Below are 13,694 nucleotides of genomic sequence, written 5' to 3'. Positions count from 1 at the left end.
CATTAGACCTGTAAGCTTTGTTTTTGAAAGAGAAAAGGAAAGGAACAGAAATCAGACAACCAGCACTCCTTTTGTACAGCTCTGTAGCAGCTTCTTCCTCAGCAGTGCAGAACGCTGCAGATTTGTGGGGCTGGAGCTCTGCTCGCTGCTCCCTGGGGTCACAAGACCAAAACCCAAGATCTAGCAGTAAGTACCAGTCATCTGAGGTAGCTGTAGGTAGTGGTAGAGATAAAGAATGATTATCCTGCTTACATAGATAGAGGAAATGAGACACCAGCTACATCCCCATTCTCACAGCATAGCAGCACTAGTGAGATTATAGTCTCTAGCACCTATTTCTTGACATGCAGTTCAGAGCTTTGATTAAAACTATACTATATTTCATTAGAGAATCTCATGATTTCAGTGTCACTGTGTTTTCTTTTCTTGTGAAAAACTTCTTCTGAATTGCTTTATTTAACAAGAATTTCATTTAGCTTGGTCAAATTAATCATGTTCCAAGCTGTGTTCATTGTAGCCATTGTAACTCCTGTTAATTTTCAACCAGAGAAGAAAAGGGAAATGAAATAATTCAATGTTTATTCATAAGCACCTGAGCCACCAAGAAAGTGAGAAACCAAAATGTGGCAGAAAAACCTGGTGTTTTATGAAATTTGGAAGTCTATTCTGACCATATGGAATTTATCACACCAGTCTTCAGGTGCTTTGGTTTGAAATGCAAAGAACAACATTGCAAAGCAATACCTTTTCCTTTGCGCTTTCTCTGTTCTTCTTCTTTGCCACTAAGTTTGATTGCTATGTCTTCTTAGTGTGCCAGTGTGTTGTGCCTGGTGAGGGACAAAAAGGCACCCCCCAGAAGTCCTTGCAGTTGTATACCTGTTGGTGTATATTTCTGTTGTCTTCATTATGTGTAAACTCATGCAAGTAACAAAGCTGGAGCTTGGGTGAAATCTACTATTTCACCAAGTAGGAAGATGTTAATTGTATGCCCTGGATGTAACAAGGGATTGATTGTCCCAAGAACTGCTCTTCTGTGCTCCTGGACAACAGAACACCTGTGGATATGGCAGGCTCTTGTTATTTTGGTTGAACCCAGACTTGGACTTGAGTGGTTTTATATTCCAGTTTGGTCTGTGGTGTAGTTGAATAATGTGACCAGAGTCCCAACATGAAAAATAGAGACCTCACCACAACAACTTCACTGCAACAGTTTTGCCTATTAGAGAACTCAAACCATTTGCCATCTTGCTTTCTTCCATTAGACATTCAGATGTCTTTGTTGAAGCCAGTGCTTCATGTAATAGCAAAGCTCTAGTTCTTCAAATTAAATTTTTTTTCAGTAAAATTTCTTGTGGCTTAAAGGAAAACAATAACCCTAAACATCAGTAATCCTGGCATGGGAATATGAGCTCTTACTGCACCATTCCTTTCCACGTAACAAATCAGTAACAGAGGTTGAAGGAATTTATATTAATTCCTCAAAGTCAGTCTTGCAAGCCCCAGAAGTGCTCAGGTGGCACCAGGCTATTTATCCTGTATCTCCTTTAATACAAATGTTTCCAACATTTGGGAATGCTGAGCAGTGTCAGTGACCTGCTGAGGGATCCAGCTGTGCCCAGGCCCACAGAGCTCATCTTGGCATTGCAGCATTTCTGTCTTGTGTGTTTGAGGTGTTGCTCATACTTTACTCTTAATTAATACTTTGGTGGTCATGTTCGTTTCTACTCCACCCATCACACCCACAGACTTCAAAGGATTGTACCAGTATAACCTCAGTATTTATTTTATTACCAGAGTGATTTCCTAAGGAAACAAGGCTTGGAGAGGTTGTTTGTGTTTGTCTGGTTTTCTGCCCATCACCCCAATCCTCCTCCCCATTTCCAGAACATTTCAGCCAAGCTTGAGAGCATCAGCAGTTCCAAAGATGTGAAAATTGAAAAACTCAGAAAGTTCCCCATCTGATACCCCCCCTGAGGGACAATGTGCAGCCGGGCTCAGCTGTAGGGAGGAGAATCTGTAACAGAAAAGAAGATGCAAAGAATATCCCATATGCTGGGACAGCTTCTGCTGGAATTTCAACCTTACTGGACCTCGAAAAAATCCAGCCATGGGATGTAAATCTCTTTTGTTAGTTATTCTGTGGAGCTATTTGTTGCCAGGTCTGTTACTGCAGTCTCCAGCGGGACCTGCTCATGGCCAGAATGCCTTTATGGTGGGGATTGTGTATGGAATAAACACACCTTCACCCGAGGAGTGGGCAGGTTCTTGAGCAAACACTTACTGTGTGCTCTAAAATTGCCTCAGATGTCTCCCAAGCACCCGTCATCCCCAGAAGCACACGGGGTTTCAGTATTTCGGGGTATGTGAGTGGACAGATGGTCACTGCACTGAGTACATGAATGGGGTGGGCAGAGCTGTGCTGCCACCAGTGCTCTGTTCAGTCGAACTGCAGTGTTTGGAAGCTGCAGGTGTTCGGAGGCAAGTAATTTGCAGCCAGCTCAAATTACTTAGGGTACATGACAGAGCAAATTATTTAGGTAATGAAGCTGAAAATGCAGGAAGATTAGAATATTATATAGTAAAATCATTCCGTGTTAATTCAGTTTGTGATCAGATATCATGTTGCTTTAAATACCACATTACATGCAGTACCCTTGTTTGAGTCAATGAATATGTATGAATATGTCACTGAATATGCATGCCTCCTAATTTAATCAATATACTTACAAACAGCACTAGCAGGGATGTCTGGCACAAACTGCGTCCCTCTAGAAGCAGGTTGGCCCAATCTGTTTGTGTATCATATTCGTTTCAAAGCCCTTCTTGAATTAGCTGCACCGTTGTACACACCCGCTGAGGTGGGCACAGGTGAGCTGCATCCAGGGAAAGGAGTCAGAAGGGTTGCTGCAGTCAGGGAGGGGATTGCTCCTTCAGCAGTGCCCTGAGCCCCAGGAGCTCCCAGCTGCAGCCCTGCCTGCTGTCTGTACCCCCTGTGCAGCCCTCAGCAGGTCCTCAGCTCAGCTGGCACCTGTGGTCAGCTCGGGATGCTTTCCCCAGAAAGCTGTGCATCAGAGAAGGGTGCACAGTGCCCATAGACGTATTAAGGAATAGAGGAGGGTCTGGCAGACTCACCAGTATGTGCTTAAGTCCATCCATAATGAGTGGAAAAGGGTATACCAGGAATTTCTGGATGTTGCTGCCCCTGGGAGCTGTGACTGGGAGCTCCTTAGAAGTGCTCATGTCTCGGTGGTGCCAGCAAACACAGACAGTTGGGACCCCACGTACCCTGGGAGAAGGGAGCACCTCCTACACAAGGCTTTCCTTTCCAGAAAATGCTAATCTTTTGAAATTCAGAAATAGTAAGAGACAGTAGGATTTACCTGACTTTCACCTTCTAAAAGTTCGGCTTGTAATTAAGGTATCATTAAATTCCTTCACTGCTGTGTGAAGAGGAGGCATTTCCACTCGGGTTCATCTTGCTTGTCTTGAATAAGATGAATCATGTCCTTTTTCCTTCTTGCTTTCTCTTTCTCCCTTCCTTTCCTCCCTTCCTTTCCTCTCTTCCTTCCTTCACTCTAGAGCAGAGAAGACAATTAACTGCATTAATTACCCAACTTTCAAGATCACTCAGGTCAGCTAGGTGGATCTCCCATAAAGGCAGGAACAGGACCAATTTTGCATCCATTGAAGAGCCCTTCCCAGGATACCAAATCTGAGGTTTCCTACCTGTTGTGGATTGGGGGGAAAAATGTTATTTGTGTGCATGTACAATTTTAAAATAACAGGGTGAAAGCAGAAGGAGAAAAGGAAAATGCTTTTTCTACCCCCAGACAATTATTTCACTAGAAACAAACATTTTATTCAGATACATTCATAGAAAGGAATAAACTTCTGTCTTTGGAAAATAATTTTTTCTTTTAAAAAAATGGGTTCTTCACACTGGACTGGTAACACACTTTTCTGTTACAGAACTGGGGAGAAAGGTGCTGTGCTTTACTTGGTTGTACAGGCTCTTGCCCTGATCTGAGTCTGCCCTATGAGTTAGAAAGAAAGAAATTAAAGATTATTATGAGCTTGTACAGAGCATTCCCTTACAAACAGAGAATTAGATTTTTTTCTTCTCCACTGCACAGCTAGACAAGGAATAAAGCAACATTTCATGTTGCGGGAATTAATAAAAAGGGAGAGGCTGTCTAGAGGGTTTGGTTGGGGGAGGGAGCTTGAAAAAGGCAGGCAAACCCAGTGAAACTGTTCCAGGTTTGGGGAGCAAAGTCCCCTGGAGCAGGAGGGAATAAGGCGTATTCTTCTGTTCCAGGGAAGATGTCATTCCAACAGGAGATGTCATTGAGTGCTCTGGCTGGCTGGTAGGCATGTTCCCTAGGAATTAGGTGGAGGCAGAGGTGTTATTTAAGAATACCAGAGCTACTTCAGACAGTTGCCATGTGAAGACACAGTGGATGGAGGGAGAAGAAATGTTCAGGGAAAGAACACTGGCTTTTTTTTCCCATGTAATATTTGGGTTCAAGTTGCTGCTCTGTCTGATTTTGAGCAGATCAGAGTCCCCACTCCTTTTTCTGCTGTAAAATGAAGTTCATCTGGCATTACAGCAGGAGGACAGTTATCAGACAGTCTGGTTATAGGAACAGCTACAATTGAAGGCACATTAACTGAGGCCCTTTGCTTATGGAGATGAGCTTGTTTGACCGCAGTTTGTAGGGATTGCTGCCTCCAGCCCTTGGAAGGTCCCCTTCTTTCTCTCAGGAGCCATTTCTGTAGCAGCTTGTTTGGTGGTGGGTCTCAATGCTTGAGCTTCCATTTGTTGCCCTTGCTGGTTTGTTTGGGGTTTTATTCCTCCTCTGTGCTGCCTTTGGCACAGGACAGCCTTGGTAGGATTGTGGAGCACTGTTATTTCGGGGTGTGAAAGAGTCTTAGGCCTTTAATCTGAGAGTACAAACTACATCTGTCACCTGGGTAGCTGTGGCGGTTTCTAAGCAACCACAAGAGTTTATTTTTTTCTGCAATTCATATTTAAGAAATAATTTGCTCATGCATGAACCAGCCTGAATCAGCCTGAGCACCACCCCAGGAGACAGAAATTGTAAACTGTAATTTAGGCTAATTCTAGTCTAAAGCATGAATTAGAGTATTTTATGTAATCTTGAAAAATATACCATATAAATAAATGTAAGCAGAGAACAGGTACAATTAATTTGAGCACAGTAGGAAGCTTTAAGTAACTCTGGGAATGTGAGAAACCAAGTCGGAACATATTCTTGACATGTAAAAATATTTCCCACCTGCCTTGTTTGCATAAGAACAAGGTTTTAGCAAGTACATATTTGCATGTCAAAGTTAAAAGTGGGGAAAATATTTTCACCCTTGTAAGAAAAAAATGCATAATCTTGGCACAGGCAATTTGCATTTAGTAAGTTTAAAGTATCTTAAGTCCTTTCATGCTATATGGGAAGTGTATGAACGTGCGACAGGGGTTCCATTTCAATGAGTTGATTTGCAAAGGCACCACGTGGAGCAGTAATTGATCTGATCTCTCTGTGCATTAATTTGTACTACAATTGGTTGTGGCAGTCCCGGGCGATTTGTGCTTCTGAGATTCATCCCACTGTCCTGCATCTCAGAGTGGTGCAGTAAGTTGGAGTTTTAAATGCTGTATGCCTAATTGAAAATAAGTACCTTGAAAATGTAAATTTGAGGAAATCAGGAATTCTAAAACTATACCTTGATTCAGTGCCGGCGCACATAAAAATGATGTTGGACAAATGCTGGCACAGCTGGAGCCTGTGAATCTGTGGAGATTCTCTTATACCAGTAAAGCACCCTGGAAAATGCATTTGGGACTAATTATGGCACCTTTTAGACTATTACTAACCTAGCTTTAGGCCATCACTTTGAAGGCATGTTACATTCCTTCAAACACTCTGCAAATGTCCTGTTGCTAAAGAAATAGGGATTGCATAGACAGGCTTCATGGGTGATTTAACTAACGTGCTGGAGATTGTAGATAAACTAGATCCAATTATATCATACCTATTCAAAATAAGGCAGTAATTATGGATATAAAAGTGAAATGTAAAAAATACACTGCCATGTAGCTGTGGAGATAAGCCTTGTCACTACCCTGTCCAAGGAGCTGCAGAAGGCTGCTGATTCACTGCAGCAGAGGAGAAAAATAATCGTATGTTGAAAAGGCACAACTGGGATTTGGTAGAGCTATTCTGGAATTTGCCCACAGGATTGCTCTCTGAATTTGAACTGCACATGATACAAATTCTGAGTTTCTGTGAATTTCAGTCTGTTCTCCAATTTGTTGATGGGGGGGGGGGGGGCTATACCACCCTTTCTGCTGCAAGCTCATAAACATATGATGCTCCAGTAATAATTCATGTAGCACATTAATGAAACAGCACACACATTATTTTTCCCTTTTATTAGTTCACTTCCTGCTCCATTGTGTGTAATGTGTTAGCTGAAAGCAAAGTGAAATGAAAACCATTTTTGGGGAAGAAATATTTCCTTCCATAAGTGTCCTAAACAGACCTTTTTATTTCAGCCTGTTATTTTATCACTGTGAGGACGGTGGGGATTAAAGGTCAAGGATGCCAAGGTCTTTATGATGGACACAGGTGCAAGGGGTGTCCTGCTGGATGGGAATGCTTTGAAAGCTGCTGATTTGGAACTGCCTGGTGAAAGCCCTCTAGTTCATAGCTGTTGGGCACTGCCTTCCCCAGCAGAGCATTTTAGCTGCTCTTGGATTCCCAGGAGCAAATAGGTCCCATTTGGGTGCTGCTCACCTGCCCCATTGTTGCATTTGATGTCAGCTAGAGAACATCTTGAAGGGATATTTCAGCACAGTCAGTGCTGTGCTACAAGTCTTCTGGGCTTCTATGTGATAGTTATCTTATGGTTTGGGCCCAATCCTGAGCTGTGTCGGACTGCAATGAAATGGAGAATGCAGTAGCTCTTCAAGATGATTCTTGATCAATAATAAGCAGCCAGTTAGGGATTTATTGGCATGTAAAATGCAGTGTTTGTAGAGTGGGCATGACTTCCTGAGAACAGAGTCCATGAAGTTAAGACAGAAAGACAGTAATACTGTTGTGAGACAGTAGTATTAGATGTGATTTTGTGTGTTGTCACAGACGGGATAGCCGTAAATTGGATGAAAGAGGAGCTCTTTCAAACAGTCAGGCAGCTTGTGAATGGATTTGAGTTCCTCAAGGAGGTGAACAGCACTTGTTAATGTATCACAGTTACAGACACAGCAAGAGTCACACTTGTACTGTTCCGACTAAGCTGCTTCCGGAAAACTGGTGCAGCTTCATCCTAGCACACTGCGGCAGAGCAAGGGCTTTCCTGGGATTTCAGTCACCTAGCTGCGTGTGTGGTCTGGGTTTGTAAGCCCAGCCAAGCACATGTGAAATGTGCCCTGCTGGTGTTTGATCACTAAAGCACTGCCTGAGTGTGGTCTGTCCAAACCTGCCAGTGAAACAACTGCAGCCATGTGCTCCAAGAGCAGGTGAGAGGTATCACTGAGCATGCAGTTCCCTTCTTAAACTCATGTGTTCAGATGGGAAGGTGCTTGGCTTAGAGATAGTCACACACTAAACTGAATTCAGTAGGTATGTTTATATGGATGAATTTACATTAATCAGGGCTTTCATACCTTGTAACTGTGTGGCATTTTCCAGACTGTGCCAACCCTTCTGGTTTCAGTAAACCGAGTGCTGCTGTATTTTCCTGCCATGTTTGATTTGTGGTAGATAATACACAAATATGTACTGATCATTCCCTTTCGGTTCAGATGCGTAAGTTTTGGATTCTCATGCAAAATGGGTTGCTCTTCACCTCTTAACTCCTCTTTAGGGTTGGCCAGTTGTGTGAGCTCTGGGAAAGGTGGTGCATTTGCTTCCAGGCAGGGCAAGCTTTAAAATTATCAATGCTATGGTCTTGCATGAGTACATTTGGAAGAAACCTTTCTAGTGTCATCTTAGCTCTTTGGCCAAAATGTTAACTCTCCTATTCTTTTTGGCTTTGAAATGCTGATTCTAGCCTTCTTGTGGGTTCTTAAACACCTTCTCAAATGACCCATTTTAATAACCCAAAAGCTATTATATAACGAGCAGCCATAATTTAGTCCAAAGCTCTAGGGGATCCTTGCAGTTCAGCAATGAATAGTTAATGCAGTATAATGTTTAGCAGGTTATTAGTTTTCACTGTACAAATGCTGATCAGGGAATGCTTTTATAAGGTGTTTAAAAGAAAATGTAATTAACTGGTTGCGTGCTTCTGTTGCAGCTCAAATTGAAATTATTCCATGCAAGATCTGTGGAGACAAATCATCAGGAATCCATTATGGTGTCATTACATGTGAAGGCTGCAAGGTAAGCTTCTAAAATATTAAGTCTGAAAAAAAAGCATTTAGCCTTTTGATAGTGATTATTTTCCTTCTTTTTTTAAAGAGCAAGCATTGTGCCTAAGTTGAACATAAAATCGTTGGGGATTCTGAAGTACTGGTTTTATTTGGGCTTTAAATAGGACATTTCTGTCATGCACACGCCGTTACACTGCTGCAGATTTTAGGACAATCCTCAAAATCACGCAGTTGTGCTGGGTGTGCTGTAAATTGTCTCTCTCTGCATAAACAGAAGAGATGTAAAGAGATGATCTGCTTCAAGCACACCACCAAGAGCCTGTTCGGTGCACTCAGCTAAGGGAAGGGAGGGTGAGTCTGGTTTTCTTGAATCTCCCTGTCTGGTTTTGCTCTCTAAATTGCTATGAAGCTCTGTTGAAATAAGTGAGAGCTCTCCCCTCTGTTTTCTTTTGCACTCTGCTACAGTTGCAAATCTATTCTGTTTGGCAGCTGAGATGGTGTTTCACAAGTAGCACCTGCTCCTGGTGTTCGGCAGGCTCGACTCTTGCTGGGAGCACTGCCTGTTCCTTGCAGTGCAATCACTGCTGTGGAAGTTTCAGGCTTTGAATTTTTTCCTGCTGTTGTACCTTTGGTAAATCTAGAGAACAAGGATTGTGCTAGAAGCATTTATATTTTGTTCAGTGTATCTGTCACAACCAGCAATTAAACAGAACAGTGCCAACACTAGGTGAGGGTGAAGCTGATCACTCCTTTTGACCCCTAGTGCAGAAGCACAGCATTGGCTTGGGGTGACACAGTGTGCACAGCCATGCTCTGGCTTGTTGCTCTCTTCCTGTATGATGTTGCAATCCCATGCTGATAAGTTTTCTCCTATTAATCTATACTCGAGATGTGAAGAATTGATGTTTATGAACAGTTTTTAGTCTGCTGTCCTGACCTGCTTGATACTACAACCCATCTACAAAAAGTAACTTCCTTGCATTCACATTATAAAGTTTTCTTTTGTGTTTTTCCAAGGAAGACGTTTGTGTTTTCATTAACACATCCTCTCAGTCTTGTGGAAGTATTGGTAATGAGCAAGGAAAAAAAAAAAAGTAAGAATCTTGGAATGATATGGGAATAGCAACTTCTGCCCTCTGTGACCGCTGTTGTTATGGAAAATGCAAGAAATGCGTTGATAACAAAGTGGTGACTTTTTCCAGCTTTACATAGTTAAGCAGCCTTTGTCAAATTTCAGCTGAGGGAAATGCAGATATTTGTGGTGAGAATTCTGTTGTTTGACTGTCTTGTCAAGGATCAAGTTATGTTCAAGGTCTGAGACCTCTTTAATCCTTAAACGGTTTGGGACCAAAGTACCTGAGAGAGAGATCCATGACATCCAAACCTGACTGCAAACACTCTGGGGTTAACGTGGTGCTAATGCTCAGCTGGGCCTCCCCACAAAGGCTTCTTGCAGAGCAGGAGCCCAAGGAGAGAGAAGCTGCCAGCTGTGGTTTCCTTCCTTCATCTTCATGCACTTAGTGAGAAATGTGTGTGCAGTATACGGTGTTTTAGAATGAATGATTTTTCCTCAAATGCTGTATAAATTGAGTTCTCTTGGAGCTCTGTGCAATCCTCTGCTTCTGAGAATTCCACCAGAACAGTCAGCTGGTGGAAAGGGCAGAAGGGAACACCAGCAGACAGGGATGCTCAGCACACTGAAACCCATGTGAACCGTAAAAGCAGAGCATGAGAAGTGAGACAGTGGTCCAGTGAATGATTTAGGCATTTGCTCCTCCTCTTGAAGGAGCACAGTAAAGTTTTGTAGCCATACAATTTCAGGCAGAATTTTAAAGCCGGCTTAGTTAACCAAGTTGTTTTCCTTTCAGAAGCTCACTCCTAAAGAAGCTCAGTCTTCTTTAATGCCAGAGCCCAGATGACCTGCAGGTACTGACAGACTGGGGCAGTGCTAGTGGGCACAAGTCACAGGAAAAGTTTACATGATCATGACCTAGACAGCATTTAAAATGCCCTGCTGTGGCTGCCGGATTCTGTTTGTGCTACAGTCTTCCACAGTAATGTCAACAAAGTCTCACCCAACAGAACTATTTTGGCTGGTGAAAAGGTTGGCATAGCTTGGCTTCTGCCAAAGCAGCCAGGTGTGGATTGGTATGGGTTTCTTTTCCCAGCTTTTCTGTGGCTATGACTGCTGCAGGTTTGAGCATGCTGACGTTGCTCTTCATGTTATGCTAAACCTTCCTTTGTAAAAAGTACTGGGCTATGAACACCTCATTCCCAGTCCTGTGCCTTAGCTCCGGCAGCCAGTCCTGCACAGTCCCAGAGAAGTCAGTGAGGTTTTGACCAGGTGCCACAAACCCATCCATGTGCATCAGATGGCAGGACCAGGGCCATGGCTGTCAGAAAGGAACAGCTGTGCTGCTGCCCTCAAGCCAAGCCTGTCAGGAATGATCTACAAGCAGCAACAGCAGCAGCAAAGTGGGGTGTTTTCAGCTTGGACTGGTTCCCCTCCAGTTTGGATGAACTTTGATATTACTTAATCATAATGTTAACTTAAATGTTACTCTGTGAATACCGATAACCAGCAGAAATACAATTTATTCAAAACCTAAAGTGACATTTTAGTTGCAAAGACCTACTGTGCAGTTCTAATCTGTATCATGGATGAAATCACAGACCAGTTTTTGTCCAATTGACTTTTGCTGATTCTGTTGCTCTTCTGCAGATTTGCAACTCTTGAATTTCACAGAGTTGAAAGTGTTCTTGATCAGTTTTTGTTGTTACATTGCATTTCACGTAACTAGACTTGAGGACTTGTAATGAAACCCATTAGTGTTTCTTGGGAAGTTTTCATTTCCTGCCTCGCTATGATGTTGCTGGCTGTTCTTACGAAGTTAGTGGCAGTGTTTTGCACAGGCATTTAGTACTCCCAACCCATCAGCCTATTTAGCTCAATTTGGATGTGCCTTTAAAAAAGTAAAATTTAACACCCCCTCATCTTCTCCCCCTGTACTGAAAATTTGAGTTTTTAGCCAGCCTGTATTTTACACTTTATCTAGGAGGGCTTCTGTGGCTTATTATAAATAAAATAATTTTTTTAAGAGAGGGTGGTTGTAGGAGCACTAGTAACAAAAAGGGTGTCTGTATGGAGCACTTCACTCAACCATTAGCTGTGGGAGCCCATTAACAAACTTTTATGCTGTAGGAGGGAGCATGCTGGGCAAGGAGAGTGGTTTGTACACATTCATGTTCTTTTCTCCTAGCTGAAAGTTGAATTCAGTTCCACACTGTCGTACAATGAACTATTATTTAATTTGCAGATGCAGTTACTTGCTTTTGCTGTCAGTTGTTCATGCCCAGGTGACCCACCAATGCAGTAGCGATCACTCTCTTTACCTGACTGCATGCAGCTGGTCTTATAAAACCATCCATGCAGGGCATTTCTGGGCATTTCAGATGCTTTCAGAGGTTAATCAATACTGGCTTTTGTCTCATGTCTTTAAAAACCTCAGACAATCCTTTTCATTGTAAGTGCAAAGAACATCCAGGTTCTTTACTTCAGGAAACAATATGTGGTATGCTGTCCCTGCCCATCTTGCTTTCATTCGTTGACAAACACAAGCTCACTCATGTCTTTATTACTTATGTAAAACTGAATGGTTTTGCTCTGTTTTCAGTGACACTTTGTTATCAAATACTTTATTAACACAGTTTATTGAACAATATTGTCAGAGCACTCTCCTCCCTTTACAACTAAAATACGTGCTGGTTGTCATAAAAGGGTTAAAAATCCAATTTGAATGTTTGCCTGCCTTTTGTATTACAGTGTATTTTTCTGATGTTTCTTTGAAGAAAATTTGTGGTGGTTTGCTTTAGAAAACAGTAAAAGAATGACTCCCCCCCACCTAATTGTTAATTGCTCAGAATATTGCAAAACTTAATGATACGTGGAAGTCTTTAAGTATTAGCCATAAATCATGGGATTATGAATAAGCCTTTGTTGTCACAGGCTTGCATACAGTCATTCCAAAACGTCTGCCATTAGGATGCAGCAAGGCAGCTGTCAGCTGTTTTCTTGTAATTAAACAGCCAATGAGCAGCTAATTAAGACATATGTGTATACAGAAGTGGAAGTGGGTATGTTAATGAACTGTAGGAATCAATTCATTAAATGAAAATTTGTCAAAAGACCAAACATGAGCTCAGCGTTTCAGCCTGTGCGCGGTGGAGAGGGAGCCTGTGCAGTGCCATTTGGGATACGAGGGAAGCACAACTGGCTCAGGAGCCAGCTCAGACACCAACGTCTCCAATGCTGAGCTGCTGAGCAGGGAAGTCACTGAAACTATTAATAGACTTTGCAAAAACTGCTATTTACATTTCAAAGTCCTTTTTTAACAAGTTGTTATTCGAACTGACTTGCAGATGAAAAGTTCTTGCGCCCTTTTTTCCCCAAACCTGATTTCTTGGCAGCAAATGAAAACCCATAGACTGTGTTGTGTATAAATAGGAGTCTGAAATGCAGGGACCAGACTATGGCTTGTAATGTGCTCTGCTCTTCTTCAGGCACTGAGTGGATCCATCTGCAGGAAAGGGGAATGTGCAGAGCTGCGTGGCTGGGGCTGGATCTTTGTGCTGCCATCAGGAGGGGCTGAGGCTTGGCCCAGATGTGCTGTGGGCCAGAGTGGTCCAACACTGGGGCTCCTTTAGTGCAGCACCAGCTTTGTCTCTGTGCTTGGTCAGGAGGGGTGGCTCTGCCTTGGCCCATTAGGTCACATGAAATGATGGCTGTAAACATGCATGCAATTAAAGGCATGTGGCCTGGGCTGACTTGCAGAAGGCTTGAATGTATACACGTGTACCAAGCATGCATCCACCTCCTCCTTCCTGGTGGAAAAATTATAGCCAGCTCCGTGCCTCTGGCAAAGGCAAGGGAATAGAAGAACAGAAGAGAGCATTTCTCCTTTTAATAAAGGAGGGGAAAAAACCTAGAAAGAAAACTGTAGGTACTTACAGAAGGCTCCTCTAATAGGGGCTTCCCCACATGCCTTACAGTAATGTGAAAGCCCAAGGACCACCAAAAGCTTACAAAGCTAACAAATAAAGGACAGCAGAACAAAAAATCCTCACTTGACCTTCATTGTCAATTTACTCCCAAATCTCAGATATCTGTATTTCTTAGCTCTGGACAATTTTACATTCGTTTTTGAAGATTGTGGTAAGGTTTTTTCTTTCTTTAGCACTGCTGATGTTTTCTTGGGTTTGTTTTTAAAAGCACTCTACTGTATCTCTGGTTTGTAAAGTACCAGTG

General features: G+C 42.6%; 1 protein-coding gene and 1 long non-coding RNA gene across 10 annotated transcripts in view; one reads left to right on the top strand and one right to left on the bottom strand.

Annotated features, from left to right (window-relative positions):
* LOC146432818 (uncharacterized) overlaps positions 1–13,694 on the bottom strand; it is a 65,141-nt gene that overhangs the window by 24,736 nt on the left and 26,711 nt on the right. For 2 of the 6 annotated variants that reach the window (XR_014854336.1, XR_014854335.1), the window contains exon 5: positions 3,381–3,575. This is a non-coding gene — a long non-coding RNA (uncharacterized LOC146432818). Of the gene's footprint in view, positions 1–1,413; positions 2,015–3,132; positions 3,576–13,694 lie in introns of those variants that run through there. The other 4 variants (XR_014854334.1, XR_014854331.1, XR_014854333.1 and 1 more) reach the window with 4 other exon arrangements.
* RORA (RAR related orphan receptor A) overlaps positions 1–13,694 on the top strand; it is a 351,708-nt gene that overhangs the window by 313,465 nt on the left and 24,549 nt on the right. For all 4 annotated transcript variants that reach the window (XM_085070849.1, XM_085070846.1, XM_085070847.1 and 1 more), the window contains one exon: positions 8,314–8,399. In XM_085070849.1, the coding sequence (XP_084926975.1) occupies positions 8,314–8,399 (86 nt within the window). The remainder of the gene's footprint in view (positions 1–8,313; positions 8,400–13,694) is intronic.

This window comes from Lichenostomus cassidix, chromosome 10 (assembly GCF_008360975.1).
Source record: "Lichenostomus cassidix isolate B80296 chromosome 10, HeHo_3.0, whole genome shotgun sequence".
In the NCBI taxonomy this organism is placed as follows: Eukaryota; Metazoa; Chordata; class Aves; order Passeriformes; family Meliphagidae; genus Lichenostomus; species Lichenostomus cassidix.
The sequence above is the reverse complement of the archived record's forward strand: the minus strand, read 5'-3'. Positions and strand labels throughout refer to the sequence as shown.